At 50.5% G+C, this 16,469-nt stretch overlaps 1 protein-coding gene across 9 annotated transcripts in view; it reads left to right on the top strand.

The window, feature by feature from the left end:
- Positions 1-16,469, top strand: part of DAGLA (diacylglycerol lipase alpha) — a 77,458-nt gene that overhangs the window by 36,339 nt on the left and 24,650 nt on the right. For 8 of the 9 annotated variants that reach the window (XM_088175527.1, XM_088175525.1, XM_088175522.1 and 5 more), the window contains 5 exons: positions 9,357-9,495; positions 10,101-10,312; positions 12,234-12,335; positions 12,792-12,930; positions 16,107-16,194. In XM_088175527.1, the coding sequence (XP_088031653.1) occupies positions 9,401-9,495; positions 10,101-10,312; positions 12,234-12,335; positions 12,792-12,930; positions 16,107-16,194 (636 nt within the window). In that variant the 5' untranslated portion in view covers positions 9,357-9,400. Of the gene's footprint in view, positions 1-6,410; positions 6,699-9,356; positions 9,496-10,100; positions 10,313-12,233; positions 12,336-12,791; positions 12,931-16,106; positions 16,195-16,469 lie in introns of those variants that run through there. The other variant, XM_014878709.2, reaches the window with a different exon arrangement.

Below are 16,469 nucleotides of genomic sequence, written 5' to 3'. Positions count from 1 at the left end.
GAGAAGAGGAAAACTCCTGGGATGAGTTGAGGGATGTGATGCAGAAAAAAGCACAAATTGGGAATGCTGGTGAGCAGGGAGTAGAGTAAGAAGCTGGAATTCCGTGTGTGCCCCTCTCTCTTTCCCCCTCAGTGCCAGGAGGGAGGGAAATAATCATTACTTTAAATTCCTTAGGATCATTCCTGGGAGATGAGCAGAGCCAGCATTCCCTCCTATGCCGATGCACGTGGAGGGAGCCTCTCCCTGGCGATTCCCATGGCTCCGGAGCCTGGAGCCGCCTCTCCGGATGTGCTTCTCCTCTCCAGCACATTTGTGGGGAGGGGAGCAGGGAAGGAGTGCCAAGGAATGGTGTTGACCACACAGTTTTCCCGAGTTTGGCAGGGATTTTGTGTTCTCCCACTTCTTTCGCTCTCCTCGTGTTGGCAGCGGTGGTCCCGGCGCCGCTCCCGGTGGCTTTCCCTGCATGTGACTCATCCCCAGGGAATTCCTGAAGCAATGAGTCAAGTTATTGGGAAAACTGTTTGCCCACTAGCGTAAACTAGGGAGCCAAGGAGCTGCCTGCAGGAGGGGAGAGAGGCAATTCCTTTTGGGAATGGCTGGGCTTCTCCTCCCCCTTCCTGAAGGCATCGCTTCCAGATGTGCCAGAGCAGGGATGTGTCTCCAAGTTCAGTATCTCACCTGGAAATGTGCTCCTTCTGCTTTTTTTCCTGCCTTTTTGAAAAGGAGGCTGAGCTGATAAGCATTCCAGGGTGGAATAAAACTGTGAGATAGGAATTTACCAGGATTGTAGTGGAAAATAGTTGTTCCTAAAGCAATGAGGCTCCATCCAAAATGCTCCTTGTGTAAGTACTGGTCACCTCTTGGATCTGCCCTGGCTGGCTTCATCCAGTCCTTGGAGTTTTGGCTGTAAATAACTCAGAGACTATGTGCTTTCCAACCAGGATTTACCAGGTTCTTTGTGTAGCTGTGGGATATTCCAACAAAACCAAGGATTGGTGATTCCCAGTAATTATATCCAAGGAGAATGAGCTGTTGTTCCATAGCTGGGAGCAGATGTGGGATGTTGGGAACATTTATTGTTGTATCCATCACCTCATCCAGCTATTCCCTTTGCATTCCCTACCCCATTCCAGCCAAGCTTTCCTCGTAGCAGGGGATTTTATTCCCCTGTAGAACATGAAGTTCTATTTCAAATCCCAAATTAATTGGGATTTATTACATTTCTTTCCCCCCTGGCAACTTGGCCGTTATTTTTGCCGGAGCTCGGAGTGGTCGGGAAGCTGCCCGTGGGCTCTGCTGGCACAAACTGTGGGTGGAATTGCGGAGCTGCCGGCATCGAGACAAGGATTGGGGGTTGTTTTTAACTCCATTCCTGGCAGCAACGCTGGCATTGTGTGGGACAGTTCCTTCTCCACTCTCACATTCCCGAGAAAGTGGTGGCTTCCCTTGTTTCTCAGCCAGGTGTTTGTGCAGGCTTTGCGTTTTCCATAGGCTGACGAGTCTGGAGCTCTGCAGTTAAGGTGTGCTCCTGTTGAGGTCAAGGAGAAAAGAAAAGTCTTGGGAATCTTGGAGGTCTGAGTGAGGCTTTTCCATCCCTTTCCAAGCATTACCTTCCCTTTCATTTGTGCAGCTGGAATGTGTCACAGTGATCCATGTCTTTATGGAATTATCCCTACGAACCTGTTCCTTTATGCCCAGGGATGGTTGCTGAAGTCTGGAATTAATCCTTGAGGATCTGGAGTCCTCCCTGTGGACACAAGGAGAACATGGAAGTGCTGGAGTGTGTCCAGGGAAGGGTTTGGAGCACAAGGAGCAGCTGGGGGAGTCAGCCTGGAAAAAATGAGGATCAGGAGGGATCTTCTCACTCTCTACAAATCCCTGACAAGAGGGTGGAGTTAGGTGGGATCAGACTCTGCTCCCTGGGAATAAGTCGCAGGATGAGAGGAAATAGCCTCAAATTGCACCAGGGGAGGTTTAGGTTGGATATTTGGGAAAATTATCAATGGAAAAGGTTTTAAAGCATTGGATCAGGCTCCAGTGGTGGAATCCCCATCCCCAGAGGGATTTAAAAGCCATGTGGATGTGGCATTTGGGGACATGGGATAGAGGTGGCCTTGGAAGTGCTGGAGGAATGGTTGGATTCAATCTTTGAGGGCTTTTCCAGCCTTAATGGTGATTCTATGGACAAATCCTGGCCCATGGGGTAGTGCAGGGATGTCACTGGATATCCAGTAGGGAGAACCATTGGGATTTGCAGTGTCACTGGTTTGTAGGACTGAGATCCCTGGGAACAGTCTCAGAACTGGTTCGGAGGAAGTGCATTCCAAAGTGAAGAATTTCTTCGTTTATCTTTGATTCAGTGAATCCCTTATCCTGCTTTTAGCTGGGAGCAAGTGCTGGGAATGGCACCTTTGAGGTTTGTCCATCCTCTTGCACTAAATCCATTAAGTTTGCAAAATAGTCCCATTTTTCCTGAAAACTCCATTGCTGCGGTCAAGTCCATGCCAAGGAGATACATTGTAGGGTAAATCATTCCATGATTAAAAATTAATCATTCCCAATGTAACAGGAAGGGGATGTTGTGCATGTTTGAAGGAAATGTGGGATTCATGGGACCTGTTTGTACCCAAGGCAGGAGAGTTTGGAGTTAAGAAAAAGGGGGATGGATTTAACCAAGGAGAACATGCACCTTGATGTGTTTATGACAAAGGGGCTTTGGGAAGGAATTTGAGGGAGGAATGAGCTGGGGTGGAGGTGGATCAGTGATGGGCCAACTGGGAAGTGGTTACACAGTCTTGTGTCCATCACCATTGCAGTTACAAGGAATTTATCCCAGGATTTTGGGGTTAAGCTGGTGGGCCAAACAAGTAAGTTCTTGTTCCCTGTGTTTTGAAGGTCAGTTGGTACTCAGAGATTATTTTGGGAATTTGTGTCAGTGGGCAGTGCTGGAGTTCCAGATCCAAGCTGATCCCATTAGTTGTGTCCCAATGACATTGCAGAGGTGATTGTGGTGCCATGGCCTTATCCCGAGGGAGCTGCATCCAAAGTGTGCCAAGCCACAGGAGGCTGTTTGAACCTTTCCTGTCTCCAAGCTTCATTCCCTGCCTCTGCTGCTGACTCATTTTGTTGCCTTCTCCTTGGAAAATGGGAGATTCTCAAGGAGAATCTTCAAAGTAGCCGTGAAGATATCCCAAAATTCTAATCCCTATTGATTTTTGCAAGTGATCCCTGCCTGGGATTTGCTTATAAATATGGCTCTTAAATGTTCCATGAATCCATGGAATATTCCTTAAAGTAGGGGTCTGTTCCCTTAATCACTTCTGATGAGGGCAGGACTCTCCTCACAAGCTTCTGGCAGCTGCTGTGCCTTCTTCCCCTTGGGAAGAGCTTTCCCTGCAGTTCCTGCAGGCACTGCTTGCAGCAGACACTTCCTGCCCCTTGGAAAAGGCAGAAAGGACTCGCCTTTCTTTGATGTTATGGAATTTGTCCCCACTTGGTATTCAATCCTGGAATGGATTGAATACCAAGAGGGTATTGGTTTGGAAAGGACATGGAATGTTCATCCCATTCCACCCCCTGCTGTGGGCAAGGACACCTCCCACTATCCCAGGTTGCTCCAAGCTTTGCCCAGCCTGGACTTGTCACTTCCAGGCTTGAGGCAGCCACAGCTTCTCTGGAAAATCCATTCCAGGGCCTCACCCCTCTCACAGGGAAGGATTTCTTCCCAATAGCCAATCCAAACCCACACTATATCAGCAGGAAGCCATTCCCCCTTGTCCTGTCACTCCATGCCCTGTTCCAAAGGCTCTTTCCAGCTTTCTTGGAGCCCCCTTAGGCACTGGAAGGGGCTGTAAGGCTCCTCGGAGCCTTCTCCTTGCTGGGCTGAGCCATCCCAGCTCTCCCAGCCTGGCTTCAGAGCAGAGCTGCTCTATGCAAATTCCTCTGGCCAGCTTCAGGACATTCTGTATGGATATAACCCCATCCCCCTTCCCCCTAGAAGGCAAGAACAATTCCCAGATTGTAAGGAACCAACTGGGAAACAGAAAGAGGCTCATTTAAAGCACTTCAGAACAGCTGGATGGGGCCTGATGGAGTTGGATCCAAGCTGGAATTGATGATTTCCTTCAAGTCCAGTAAGTGCTTGGTGGGAATGGGAGGGTTCTGAGAGCTCCAAGAGAATGATCCAACCTGGAGTGGGAAGCCCACATTCCATGTGGGACATGTTGGTGAGGGAAGGAAGTATTTAGGGTGACTCAATAGGGCCAGAATTCCATTGGTTAGGGAAGTGAACTGTCTGTTATCCTGCAGAGTGAAAAAGCAGGATGGAACATCCATGCTATGCCCTCAGGGCAGGTGTCTCCAGCAAATGAAAGGTGACCTGGATGTGCTCTCAGGGAGAAGGGAAGCACCTCTGCTCCAGAGCAGAAAATTACTCCCAAGGAAAAGCTGCTGTGGGAGCTGCCAGGGCACAAAACTCCTTTGGTTTTGGTTTTTCCAGCTGCATTTCCCAAAAAGTTGAGCTGGGAGCTGGTAGGCTGAGACTTGAACTTCCCAGCAGGACAGCAGGTTGAGACTGGGACATTCCCAGGGAACATGGTGACATTTGAGCCAGAGAAAGGGATCCCAGGAGGGGCAGCATTCCAGGACACTGTGCTGGACTTCTGTGCAGCAGCAAAGGGCTCTGTCCTTTAGTGACACCTGCAACCATCCACTGAGACTTACAGATCCAATTTTTTTGGGGGGAATTCTGTAGCCCTGAGCAGTGAAGGCTAACATCTGGCTTGTTTAGAAGGAATTTCCTTGGGTGAGTCACACTGGAGGACTCTGGAATTTGCAGAGGCCAGCTGGAAGAAACTGGCAGAGATGATATGGGATTGCTTTGTCATACCTGGATCTTGTGAAAGTGCTATCAGGTGCCTGAGGGAAAAGGTAGGGAAGGAATATTGGATAGCAGGGCTTCCTCAATGCAGAAATCCCCAGGGATCTGTCAGAGGGAGAAAAACTCCCAGCAGATCCTATTTCAGCCTGGATTTGGCCTCTCATCTTTTGCTCTGAACAGCAGGAGGTTGGGAACCAGGGGAGGTTTTAGAGCGATGAAAGTGGGAATGCTGAGTTAGCCTGTGGATACAGGGATGGGGAATTGCAGGGGGTTGTGAGCCTGTGGATACAGGGATGGGGAATTGCAGGGGGTTGTGAGCCTGTGGATACAGGGATGGGGAATTGCAGGGAGGGGGATTTGCAGGGGGTTGTGAGCTCGTGGATGCAGGGATGGGGAATTGTAGACAGTTGTGAACCTGTGGATCCAGGACTGGGAATTTTCAGTGGATTGTGAACCTGTGGATGCAGGGATGAGGATTTGCAGGGATGGGGAATTGCCGAGGTTTATGAACCTTTGGATATAGGGATGAGGAATTGCAGGGGGTTGTGAGCCTGTGGATGCAGGAATAGGGAATTGTAGGCAGTTGTAAGCATGTGGATGCAGAATTGGGAATTCGCAGGGGGTTGTGAACCTATGGATGCAGGGAGGGGATTTGGAGGGGTTTTTAAGCCCTTGGATGCAGGAATGAGGATTTGCAGGGATGGGGAATTGCAGAGGTTTATGAACCTTTGGATATAGGGATGAGGAATTGCAGGGGGTTGTGAGCCTGTGGATGCAGGGATGAGGATTGCAGGGGGTTGGAGCACTGAGCTGTGTGGGTGCCTCGGGAATCTGTGATTCTGGGAGCTTGGAGCAAATCCTGCCTGGATTTGGGTGGAGGGAGTGGGTGATTCCGGGGGTGTTGCTGTGGTGTGGGTGGGCTCCTGGCATGCAGGATCCAGGCACAGCCTTTTTCCTTCAGCTTTATTTCCTGGTATACTTCTCCCTGGAGAGGCTCATGTCAGATGGGATGGGCTGTTGGATTAGCCTAAGTCAGCGAGGTTTAGCTGGAATGTTGTCTCACTGTAGCGTTTTTCCTCCCTTGCTCTTTTCCCTAAGCCTTTCCCTACAGACAGCTAATTCTCCCCTTCCCCCACATCCTGTCATAGCCCAGAGCATGTCACAAGGAATTAACGGCTGGAAAGGCCGGGAGAGGCTCCTCTGGAACAGTCTCTCCTTTCTGTGCCCGGGGTGGCCCTCTCTGTGTGTCCCTTTTGTGTCCCATCCAAGTCCCCTCCCCCTGGCCATTCACTGGAGAGTCCATGGGCAGGAGCCTTTCCCAGCCCGATGCCACAGCCGTGTCCGAGGGCTCTCGGCAGCGCTCCCGGTTTCTCGGTGGGAATAGGGAGGAGGTTTGTGCCGCTCGAGGGTTTTTCCTCCTCTCCCGGCTCCGCAGCTCTGACAGCATCGCCCGCTCTCGCTCCCAGTCCTCCTTCCCACAATCCACGTACAATCTCCTCAGAATAGGGATGATGTCACTTCCTTCCAGAGGGTGCTGGGGGGTGTGGAAGGGGGGAGTCACGACCTCTGGCTCTCGGCATTCCCGCTGGATAAATGAGGTGCAGGGAGGGAGTCGCTCTGAGGATGATGCCCGGCTCTGTCGGCAGGCAGATCCCAGTTCCCACGCCGTGATTCCCTTTGCCGAGTGGGATTTTCAATGGCTGTAGGAAGAGTTTGCTGTTCCCTCCTGAGCTTGTGATGCCTGTCTCCCTGGATATGCACTTTTCCTGAAATACCCTTCTGGGAGAGAAGGATGCGCAGCGGCTGGACCACATGCCATGTAAGATTCCTGCTTCCCTAGATCTTGCCCAGCTCCGAGGGGACTCCTTGTGCATGTGCTTCCCTTATTTCAGTGTTGGGAGCTTGGGGTTGCTTGTACTCGGATTCAGCTTTCAAGATCCTGGGAATGTTTGCAGTTTTAGGGGCAGTGTGAGGGCTCTTGCTGTCGCAAAGCTGGGGTCAGTGGTCTTGGGGCTGTTTGCACTCCAACCTTCCGGTTCCTCCCAATTCCTCTGTTGTATCATATCTTCAGCATATTAAAACACAATTCCTGGGGTATGCTGTGCTGGGATGAAGCTGAAGAGTCCTCACAGTGAGAGCTTTTTCTGGTGGGTTTTCCGGTCTCAGGCCTTCCGTTGTCTCCCTCCTTTGCAAAGCAGGGGCAAAGCCCTGAACCTCCTGGTTTAAATTCAGGAGTCTTTGGGAATTCATTGGGAATGTTCCTGCCCTGGGAGCCTGATAAGTGGAGTGACAGTTCCACAGTGAGTATTCCCATATGTGACAGCGAGTGAGAGGCTTCTCTTCTCCATCCCCATCTGTTGCCGTGGATAAGGAATCCACATTGGATACTTGTTGCTGTCGTTGATGTCCCACTTCTCAAACTGGGAGAGGGTGATGGGAACTGGGAGAACCCAGCTGGAGGGGTGGAAGAGTTGAGGAAAGAGCGTTGGTGGGATGCAGCCGAGGGATGACGGGAACGGAGCTGGGCTGGGAAGCGCTGTCCAAAGGCAGCAAGAGAGCTGGAGGTGTATCCAGGGTTTGTGATATCCCAGCTATCCTGGGTGGTGAATGACAGGCACAATGGGGCTGGGAGGGAGTCTCCAGATGGCCAGAGGAGTGAAGGTAGAGCTGGAATGTACCCAGGCTCTGATTATTCTGTGCTGAGGAAATGGGAATCTAAATGGCGTTGGAAATTCGCATTTGCTTTGTTTGTGGAATGGAGCATTTGCTTCAACTGAGTGATGGGCTGGCAGCAGCCTGTTAACTGTGGAATCTCCTGGAATTTGAGGGGATTGTGTAGGTTTTCAGTAATGGGTGGCTGAAATGTGTTAGAAGATTCTAGTGGCTGTGGATGTCAGCACAGGAGAGGAGACTCTGGATTTGGGATGTTCTGGGAAGTGGTGGGATAACCACACCTGACTGCTGGGTTGGATTTAGTGGGACAGGGCAGGAATTAGTGCCATGGGCTGTCCCAAACCCAACATTTGTGTTACCTGGAAGGTTCAATTTATGAGCAACCTGGACTGGTGGGAGGTGTCCCAGTCCATGACAGGGAGATGGAACTGGATCATCTTCAAGCTCCCTTCCTACCCAAGCTATGCTGGAATTCTATGGATGTCCTCCCCTTTCTAACTTGTTTTACCCACAGCACTAAATTAGGGGCATCATATCCAAGTATGGGTTTTTTTGCCTGGTACAGAAAGTATTGCAGGTGATGTTCCCTTGGAAATGCTGTTGGAAATCCTGTTGTAAGTAATGGATGAGGACACTTTGTCCTGACCTGGCAGTTTGCTGTTGGGTTCACAGAGGCAAAAATCCAAGAGCACTTATGGATTTGCAAGTGCAGCTTTGGAACAGCACCGCAGGCCGTGGATGCAGCACTCCAGCAGCAGTGCATGGATGTGGGAATTTGGAGGTTGGTGGGGCTGGGAACTGAGATGGAGCAGTTGGGAGAGATTGGAGCAGAGAGGCACAGGTGAGGTGTAGCATTCCCTGGTAGCACGGGTAAGAGGTGGGACAGGGATTTAGAGCATGGAATGAGGGACAGGCAATCCAGAAATCCCTGGTGGTTGTGGCCAGAGTGCAAAGACGCCATCCTGGATTCAACAAAAGCAAGGAGAATTCCTGGCTGTGGGTAGTGTGTTGAGCCAGGAAGGCAGGAGTGGGATAAGGTGTGCTGCCAGAGTTCCTCTGGAGCAGCTTGGAGTACACCCAGCTGGGGTGGAGTGGGATGGCTGTGCTGGAGGAGGCTGGAGCGCCCTGTGCAGTCTCGTGACTTTGCACCGCTCCTGTTTCTATTTTCCAAAGGGTTTGGGAAGCCCTAAAAATAGGAGCACAAACAAAACCCGGGGAGGAACAGGCAGCTCCTCAATCTTCCACCTTGGAAGATTGGTTGTGCCTGTCAGGGCTGGTGCGGGTGTGACGGAGATGTGGAGCTGGCAGGATGCTCCTGCAGGTCCAGGGGGAGATCTCCTAAGAGCCAATATCGTCACTGGAAGTGCTGCTGGGAGCCAGTCCATAGTTCCCCAGATGCTGCCACACTGTTAATGGATATTTTGGCTTCCTGAGCCAAGTGGGGGAGAGAGCTGTTGGACAACTAGAGCCTGGCAGCAGGTTTGTCCATGGAAAAACACTCTAATAGGGTTTTCCAGAGATTTGAGGCCAGGATGACCTGTCCCAAATCCCATGGTGGCTGCTCACCATCACAGCCTAACAGGATTCCAGGTAATCCCATGAAGTGGAGCTGGATGAGTTACACACCGGCTTCACCTAATACTTCCCACTCCTTCAATTCCCGGCCCTCCTTCCTGAGCGTGCTGTGCCCCCTGGTGCTGGAAGAAAGCAGCTCTAGGATAAACCAGGATGGCTCCCAGGTTGTGGGGCTCTCCAGAGGGGGCTGCCGAGGCTCAGCAGCAGCTTTGCTTCCATTCTTTTCTAGGAGGTGAGTGCTGTGCCTGCTGAACTTCCCAGGACCCGCCAGCCATGCCAGGGATTGTCGTGTTCCGCCGGCGCTGGTCTGTGGGCAGCGATGACCTGGTTCTGCCAGCCGTCTTCCTCTTCCTCCTTCACACCACCTGGTAAGTGAGAAGGGCACAAGGATGCTTGGAATTCGCTCAGGAATTCTTCTGGCTATTCCTGGCACGACTGGAAATTCTTCCTGCGCTTCTACACAGGACTGGAAAGTTTGGTTGGGGCATTCTTGATGGACACTGACATTTTTCCAACTTCTGTTTTTGTAGCTAAGCTCTGTTCCAAGTTTTAGCGTACTTCCAAAGAGCCTGACCAGAGCTCCTTGTTATCCTCCTGTGCCACCCAAGATTCTCCACTGGAATTTAGGGCTGTGTTTCTGTACAGAAGCTTAGGAAAAACAAGCACAGAATCCTGGAATGGTTTGGGTTGGAAGAGACCTTAAAGACCATCCAATTCCAACCCCCTGCCATGGGCAGGAACAGCTCCCACTAGGTTGCTCCAAGCCCCGTCCAACTTGGCCTTGAACACTTCCAAGGGATGTGGCAGCCACAACTTCTGTGCAGTGGCACAGGATAATGTGGCATGGATGAAATGGTTGTGACGGGGATAGCAGGGCCTCTGGATGGCTTGTGGGGATTTGGGGCCCGAATGAAGATTCATGTAAGCAGCTGTGGGATATTCCACGGTTTCCCTTGGCTTTCCTGCCTGGCAGGTTTGTGATCCTCTCGGTGGTGCTGTTTGGGCTGGTGTACAATCCCAACGAGACGTGCTCCCTAAACCTGGTGGACCACGGCCGGGGCTACCTGGGGATCCTGCTGAGCTGCATGATCGCCGAGCTGGCCATCATCTGGCTCAGCATGCGCGGGAGCATCCTGTACACGGAGCCGCGGGATTCCATGCAGTACGTCCTCTATGTCCGACTGGGTAAGCGGCCGGAGCCTCTCTCTGTGTGTGTGTGTGCTCCTGTCCCTGCCCAGGCACAGCCAGATGGCTGCTGGGATGTGCCCTGCATCCCAATGAATCCATAGGCTGCGCCTTGGCACGGCTGTCAGACTGGCAGGCCGTGTCCCAAGCAGCCTCCTTTTCCTCTCATGGAATCTGCTCCCCTTCTGTCTCTCTTTTCCCCGCCACGTTTTCCTAGGATAGAGGTGTAAATCCCAAAGGTTCTGACCCCGAGGTGTTGCCTCTTGACTCACATGATCCATCCCTCCAGGCACTGGGAGGAAAATAGGTTTTCTACCTGCTCACTCCTTTTTTCTTCCTATAAGCAAGTCCTGTCTCACTCCCTCTCCAAAAACTAGAGCAGGGGAGAGATTATTCCTTGATCCCTCATTCCCTTTTAGTTTGTTTTCCCTGGGTTCTGTTGCCTTCCAGGTACAGAAATTTAATCAGATTTTTCTGTGCCGAATGAAGATTTTAAGAGAAAAATCTTTGGAGATGCAGAGCCAAACCCATTCCAAACAAATCATCCCGTGGGTTTGCATCTCTGCTTTTTGCCGGGTTGCTTTCCTGCAGAATCCACTAAAATAGGGATGGCCTTGCTTGAAAGCTCAGTCTGGAAGACTTGGAATGCTCAGTGCAAGTCATTAACGCAAACAGCAAACAAATCTCCCTCTCCAGCTTTCCAGCCAGTCTCCCTAGGGAAGCACAGAGAGCCTGGCAGTTTGTATTAAAACCAGACTAAGTGGGGCAGGGGAGGTTGGGAGAATCCAAAGAAAGGTTTTCTTGCCCCCTAAAATATCCCTTCTTCTTCCTTAAACTCTCTGTGTGCTCAGTAGTGGGATTTCCTCTGGATTTTGGGTCTTGTATTCACTTTTTCCTGGGTTTTTTGCTCCTGGTGGTTGATCAGTTGTGCTGATGGAAGTGGGAGCGTGACCAGTGCGTGGGCAAGGTCCATGTGACTGTCCCAATTTAAGCATGTGCTGTTTAATGCAGAGGAATTTAGGGAATTAACTCCAATGTGAACCTGGAAATGTCTCATCCCTGCTCCTGCTGCTCCTGTCCTGTAGCAGGCAAAGGGGAGAGGAGCCAAGGGAAGCAAAACCTAATTCAGACATAAAGTGAGTTCATCAGGAACCAGTCCCAGCCCTGATTCCTTGCCCAGGAAAACTCTGTCTCCTGGAACTGGTCTTTCCAGGTCTGTAGCAAAGCCACTTATGGAAAGATTCTGTGCCAGCAGGAGATAAGGAGGGTGAGTGGGATAAGCCGGGCTGGATTAGTCTCAGCTCCACCAAAACATAGGCAATTCCAAGCAAGGTATTCACCTTCTCCACACCTGATTGCTCACGTGTCCTTTGGAATTCTGGAGAGAAAGTGGGAGGATGGGCACTTCAGAGCAGTTTCCCAGCTTTTCTGTTCCAGGGAAGCACTGTTAATCCCCAGTTTCCAGTTTGTTATCAGAGTCACAAAACTGAGGAGCTCCTTAAGGCCTGTCTCCTTGGAACTGTTTGGGAAGGGCTGCAAAGGTGCTGAGAATGTTTGCTAAGCATAGTGAGCAGGATTAATCCTGGATCCACACGATTTATTTTGGATCTGTGAGTCAGGCCAGCTGTCTGAGGTAGTTAAGGTTTGGGTCCTGTCATTCCTGCTGCCTCAGGGATTCTTTCCAGCGGCGTGGGAGGAAGGTCTGGATCTCTGATTCATACCTGTGACACAACCAAGGGCGCTGGCCCCTCCAGGATCCCATTTTTTTGGAGTCGTTTGGAACATGTCGCACTTTTGGCTCATCTCCTTACATATCCCTTTCCAAAGTGTTTTTATACCTGTTCCTTGTGAGAAAATGGGGAGAGGAGCTCATCCTTAGGGAAAAGGCTGCTGTTATCCGTGCTGTTGCTGTTTTTTCCAGCGATCCTGGTGATTGAGTTCGTGTACGCCATCGTGGGCATCGTGTGGCTGACGCAGTACTACACCTCCTGCAACGACATCACAGCCAAGAGTGTCACCCTGGGTAGGGAGCTGGAATGTGGCCTGGGAGCATTCCAAAGGATTGGCGGGCATCCTTCATTCCTGCCTGTGCTGATTGACTCTGGGAAGTGGATGGGAGCTGTCAATGTGGGGCTTGTTTTCCTGTTTATTGCTCGGAACAGTCGTTCCATTCATCCGCCTGTGCTGCCGGAGCTCAGGCAGGGATCTGTGTTCCCAGGGAAGGGCAGTCTGAAAATTCCCCCTTTTCCCTTCAGAATGGCTTTACTGTTTTCCTGGAAGCCTTTCCCAGTCTCCTGGTGGGGATGATGTTAATGGTACCATCCCGGATACTCAGGGAGCATTTAATGGCTCCATAAAACAGCCGGAAGACTCATCCAGCTGTGGCTTAAAAGCCTTTTCCAGAGGATTTCCTTTTGCTGCAGGGGTTTGGGGTGGGAAGTAAGGGTCAGAGCGCCTGAGAGCCATTTTTGTTTTTCAGGAATGGTGGTGTGTAACTGGGTGGTGATCCTGAGTGTGTGCATCACTGTGCTGTGTGTCTTCGATCCCACGGGACGCACCTTTGTCAAGCTCCGCGCCACCAAGCGCCGCCAGCGCAACCTAAGGACCTACAACCTCAGGTGAGGCAGCATTCCCTGGGATCCCAGAATTCCAGGGTGCCTTGGGTGCCAGGGACCTTAAGGATCATTGAGTTCCAACCCCCTGTCATGTGAAGAGATGCCTTCCACTAGACAAGGTGGCTTCAGCCTGGCCTTGGATGCTTCCAGGGATGAGGCAGCCACAGCTTCTCTGGGAGGTCTGTTCCAGGGCCTCAGCACCCTCACAGGGAAGCATCTCTTCCCAATATCCCATCTATCCCTGCCCTCTGGCAGTGGGAAGCCATTCCCATTGTCCTGTCCTTCCAGCCCCTTGTCCAAAGCCCCTCTCCAGCTCTCTTGGATCCACTTTAGGCACTTTAAGGTCTCTCAGAGCCTTCTCATAGCCAAGCTGAACATTCCCAGCTCTTCCAGCCTGTCTTCACAGCAGACTGAATTTCCCTTCTATCCAAGGACACAAAGATTTAAGGAAAGAACCAGTGGAGGGTTTCAGGGTTACCAGTGCTGTGTCCTCATGGCTACGGGCACCCAAAATCCTCCCAGAGCCAGGGAATTCCAGGATGGTTTGCGTTGGAAGTGATCTTAAAGCCCTCTAAGCCATGGGCAGGGACACCTTCCACTCTACCAGGTTGTTCCAAGCTTTGTCCAAGCTGTCCTGGAACACTTCCAGGGATGAGGCAGCCACAGCTTCTCAGGGCAAGGTTTCTGGAAGGGTGTCCTGCTTTTTTGGGATCTTGCCCTTCTCCTTGCCTTGCTGCAGGGAGCATTCCACTCTGCTGAGGGGGATTTTGGGAGGATGCAGCTCCCTGCCAAGTGCTGTGTGTGGGCACCTGCATCCAAAGGAGGAAAAGCCATACAGAATCCAGCTGGATTCTGCCATAGTTACTGGATTTGTGGATCCTCATGGACCCTGCTGACCACAACAACCTGTTTGTCCATATCCCTTAGCAGCGTTTTCCGTGGAAACAGTGAGTCTGTGCATAAATTTTCCTTACTTTGAGGCAGCATCTCCTTCCAAACCCCCTTTCTTCCTTTATTTTCCTCTCCAAAATCCAACCTTTTGCCCTGAGGTTTCTCCTATTTAGTTTTGGCCAAGGAACAATTCCCTTTGTGTTGGCAGTCGGATCTTTTAATTAAGAATTGATTCCATCTTGGAGCTCCCCAGATGGGGAGAGAAAAAGCTTTTTTTCACCAAGCACAGTTTTTTTCCAAAGGATTTTTTCCAGTAGGGGACAACACAAACAGGCTTTGTTTCCTTTGATATGTGGCTGTCCTTGAGGAATGTGGCTTTGGAGGGCATCAGGATCCGAGGGATAAAAAATGAGGCTTTCAAAAAACACTCTGTAAATTTCCCATTTTTCATTGGGTTTGTGTATTTTGTATATTCCAATGACTTGGAATGAGGTCCCCTTTGAGGGAAAACTAGGCTTTTCTAAGGATAGTGCATCAAGTTCTGTGGGAAGGAGCCTGGGGTTTTTTTTGTGGAATGCCAGATATTCCTCCTGACCTTTCCAATATGTTACAGTAGCCTGGAATATTTTGAATTAGGGTGGTAGTTGCTGCTTGGGATCAGGGCATTCCTAGGAAGAGAAGAAGGATGATACTGTGGCTCTAGTACTATATCCAAGGAAAAAATTCTTCCCTGTGAGAGTGATGAGGCACTGGAATGGTTCTCCCAGAGCAGCTGTGGCTATTCCATCCCTGGAAATGTCCAAGGCTGCATGGGGCTTGGAGCAATCTGGGATAGTGGGAGCTGTCCTTGCCCATGGCAGGGGGTGGAATTGGATGAGCTTTGTGGTCCCTTCCACCCCAAACCATTCCAGAGTTCTGTGATGATTTTTCCAAAGCAAATCTGAGCTTCATAGCTTGCACAAGTAAATTCAAATCAACCCCAAAATTAGCTCCTCTGTGGGAAATGTTGAGATCCCAGAAAGCTGAGTGAAGGCCTTTCTCCCTTGGCTGAGTTTTTCCCTCCAGGCCTGCAGCATTTATGGAGAGCTTGTTCCTGCTGTTCATGGATTTTCCCTCTGGGAAGGGAATGTTAACAGCTGTTAACAAGCAAACGCTGTGGGCTATGATGTGAAAAACAAACATCAAATGTGACTGTTCACTGCTCAAACAATTGTTTCCAAAGGATATAATCCCAACTTCTCCTCTTGCTGAAAGAAATCCTTTCCAAGGAGTAGATTGGGAAGTTCTCTGCCTGCCTGGATTGTGTCCCACAGTGGTTTTCCTTTCCCAGTGGCATCGTGGTGTGTGTGGGCTGGGAAAAAGAAACAGCCCAATAAAAGGCTTGGCTTGTTGTGCCAAGGCTTTTCCAAGGAGCTTTGGAGCTCCTACTGAAGTTGTGGAAGTTTGGTGTTAGGAAGAAAGAATTTGGGAAAAGAGAAAGGGAAAATAGCTCAGAGTACACTTGCTTGCTGAACCCCACCAGGGAAATGCTGGAGTTCTTTGGGATCTGGGGGAGCAGAGCCCTGCTGCCACTCATATTCCCATTCCTCTTCTGAAAGGTTATGGAGAGCTGTTTTCAGGTACTCAGGCAGGAACTGATGGATCCCTGTGGGATCTACTCCTTCCATTTACAGTAAATATTCCTTTACCAGCAGCTTTTCCTTCCAGGTGCAACCCATTTTCTGGGCTTGGCCTTATCCTGATGGGATGCCCTTGTGTTTCTTAAAAAAAAAAAAGAGGAGCTGTGGACTTAAAGGAGCTTGGCACTCTGGCACGGAATCAGTCCCTACTTCCATGGCAGGGAGTGTAACACAATGATCCCAAAAGTCCTTTCTAACCCAAAGCATTCCATGATTCCGTGATGGGGAAAAATTGCATGTCTGAAATGCTCAGGGTCTCTTGTGCCATTCCCATTATCCTGAGGTAGAATTTTTCCTCCTGAGTGGTTGCACATCCTGGCACATGGAGCAGCTGCCAAATTGCAACAGGAGTTTTTTTCCATGCATCCCATTCAGGCAGGATACCAAATATCCAAACACAGTGCTTGATCCTGTGGATTCACACTTGCCTGGAGCTGGGGAAGGAGCTGAAGCACCAGGGGTGGTTGAGGGGGCTCAGCCTGAGGAAAAGGAGGATTGGGGGAATCTTATGCCATTTTTCCAGGGACAGCACAGGCTGTGCCATTCCATGTTGGATCCTATGCCATGTTCTGCCTCTCCTGACATTCCTACTCTCCCTCTTTTTCCCAGACACCGCCTGGAAGAGGGACAAGCCAGCAGCTGGACACGCAGGCTCAAAGTGTTCCTTTGCTGCACACGGACAAAGGACTCGCAGTCGGTGGGTACCAAAAATCTCCTGTTGGGAGTCAAAATATCGGTGGGAGAAATCCCTGTTTTCCCTCGGGTTAGGATCACATTTGGCACCACTTCCTGGGCAGCTCCTGTTTCCCTTCATCAGCCTCTTTCTGAGCATTTTTTCCTGTTGTTTCAATCAGTCTCACACCCTTAAGGAGGAGAATTTGGAAATGTGAAAACAAAAATCTGGAAGAATCACCAAAATCTCTCTGGATTTCCTAACAGTCAAAAACTACAGTTTAATCCATAGATCCACAT

Source organism: Sturnus vulgaris, chromosome 18 (genome assembly GCF_052056855.1).
Source record: "Sturnus vulgaris isolate bStuVul1 chromosome 18, bStuVul1.hap1, whole genome shotgun sequence".
Taxonomy (NCBI): Eukaryota; Metazoa; Chordata; class Aves; order Passeriformes; family Sturnidae; genus Sturnus; species Sturnus vulgaris.
Note: the sequence above shows the minus strand (reverse complement) of the source record. Positions and strands in the feature narration are given on the sequence as shown.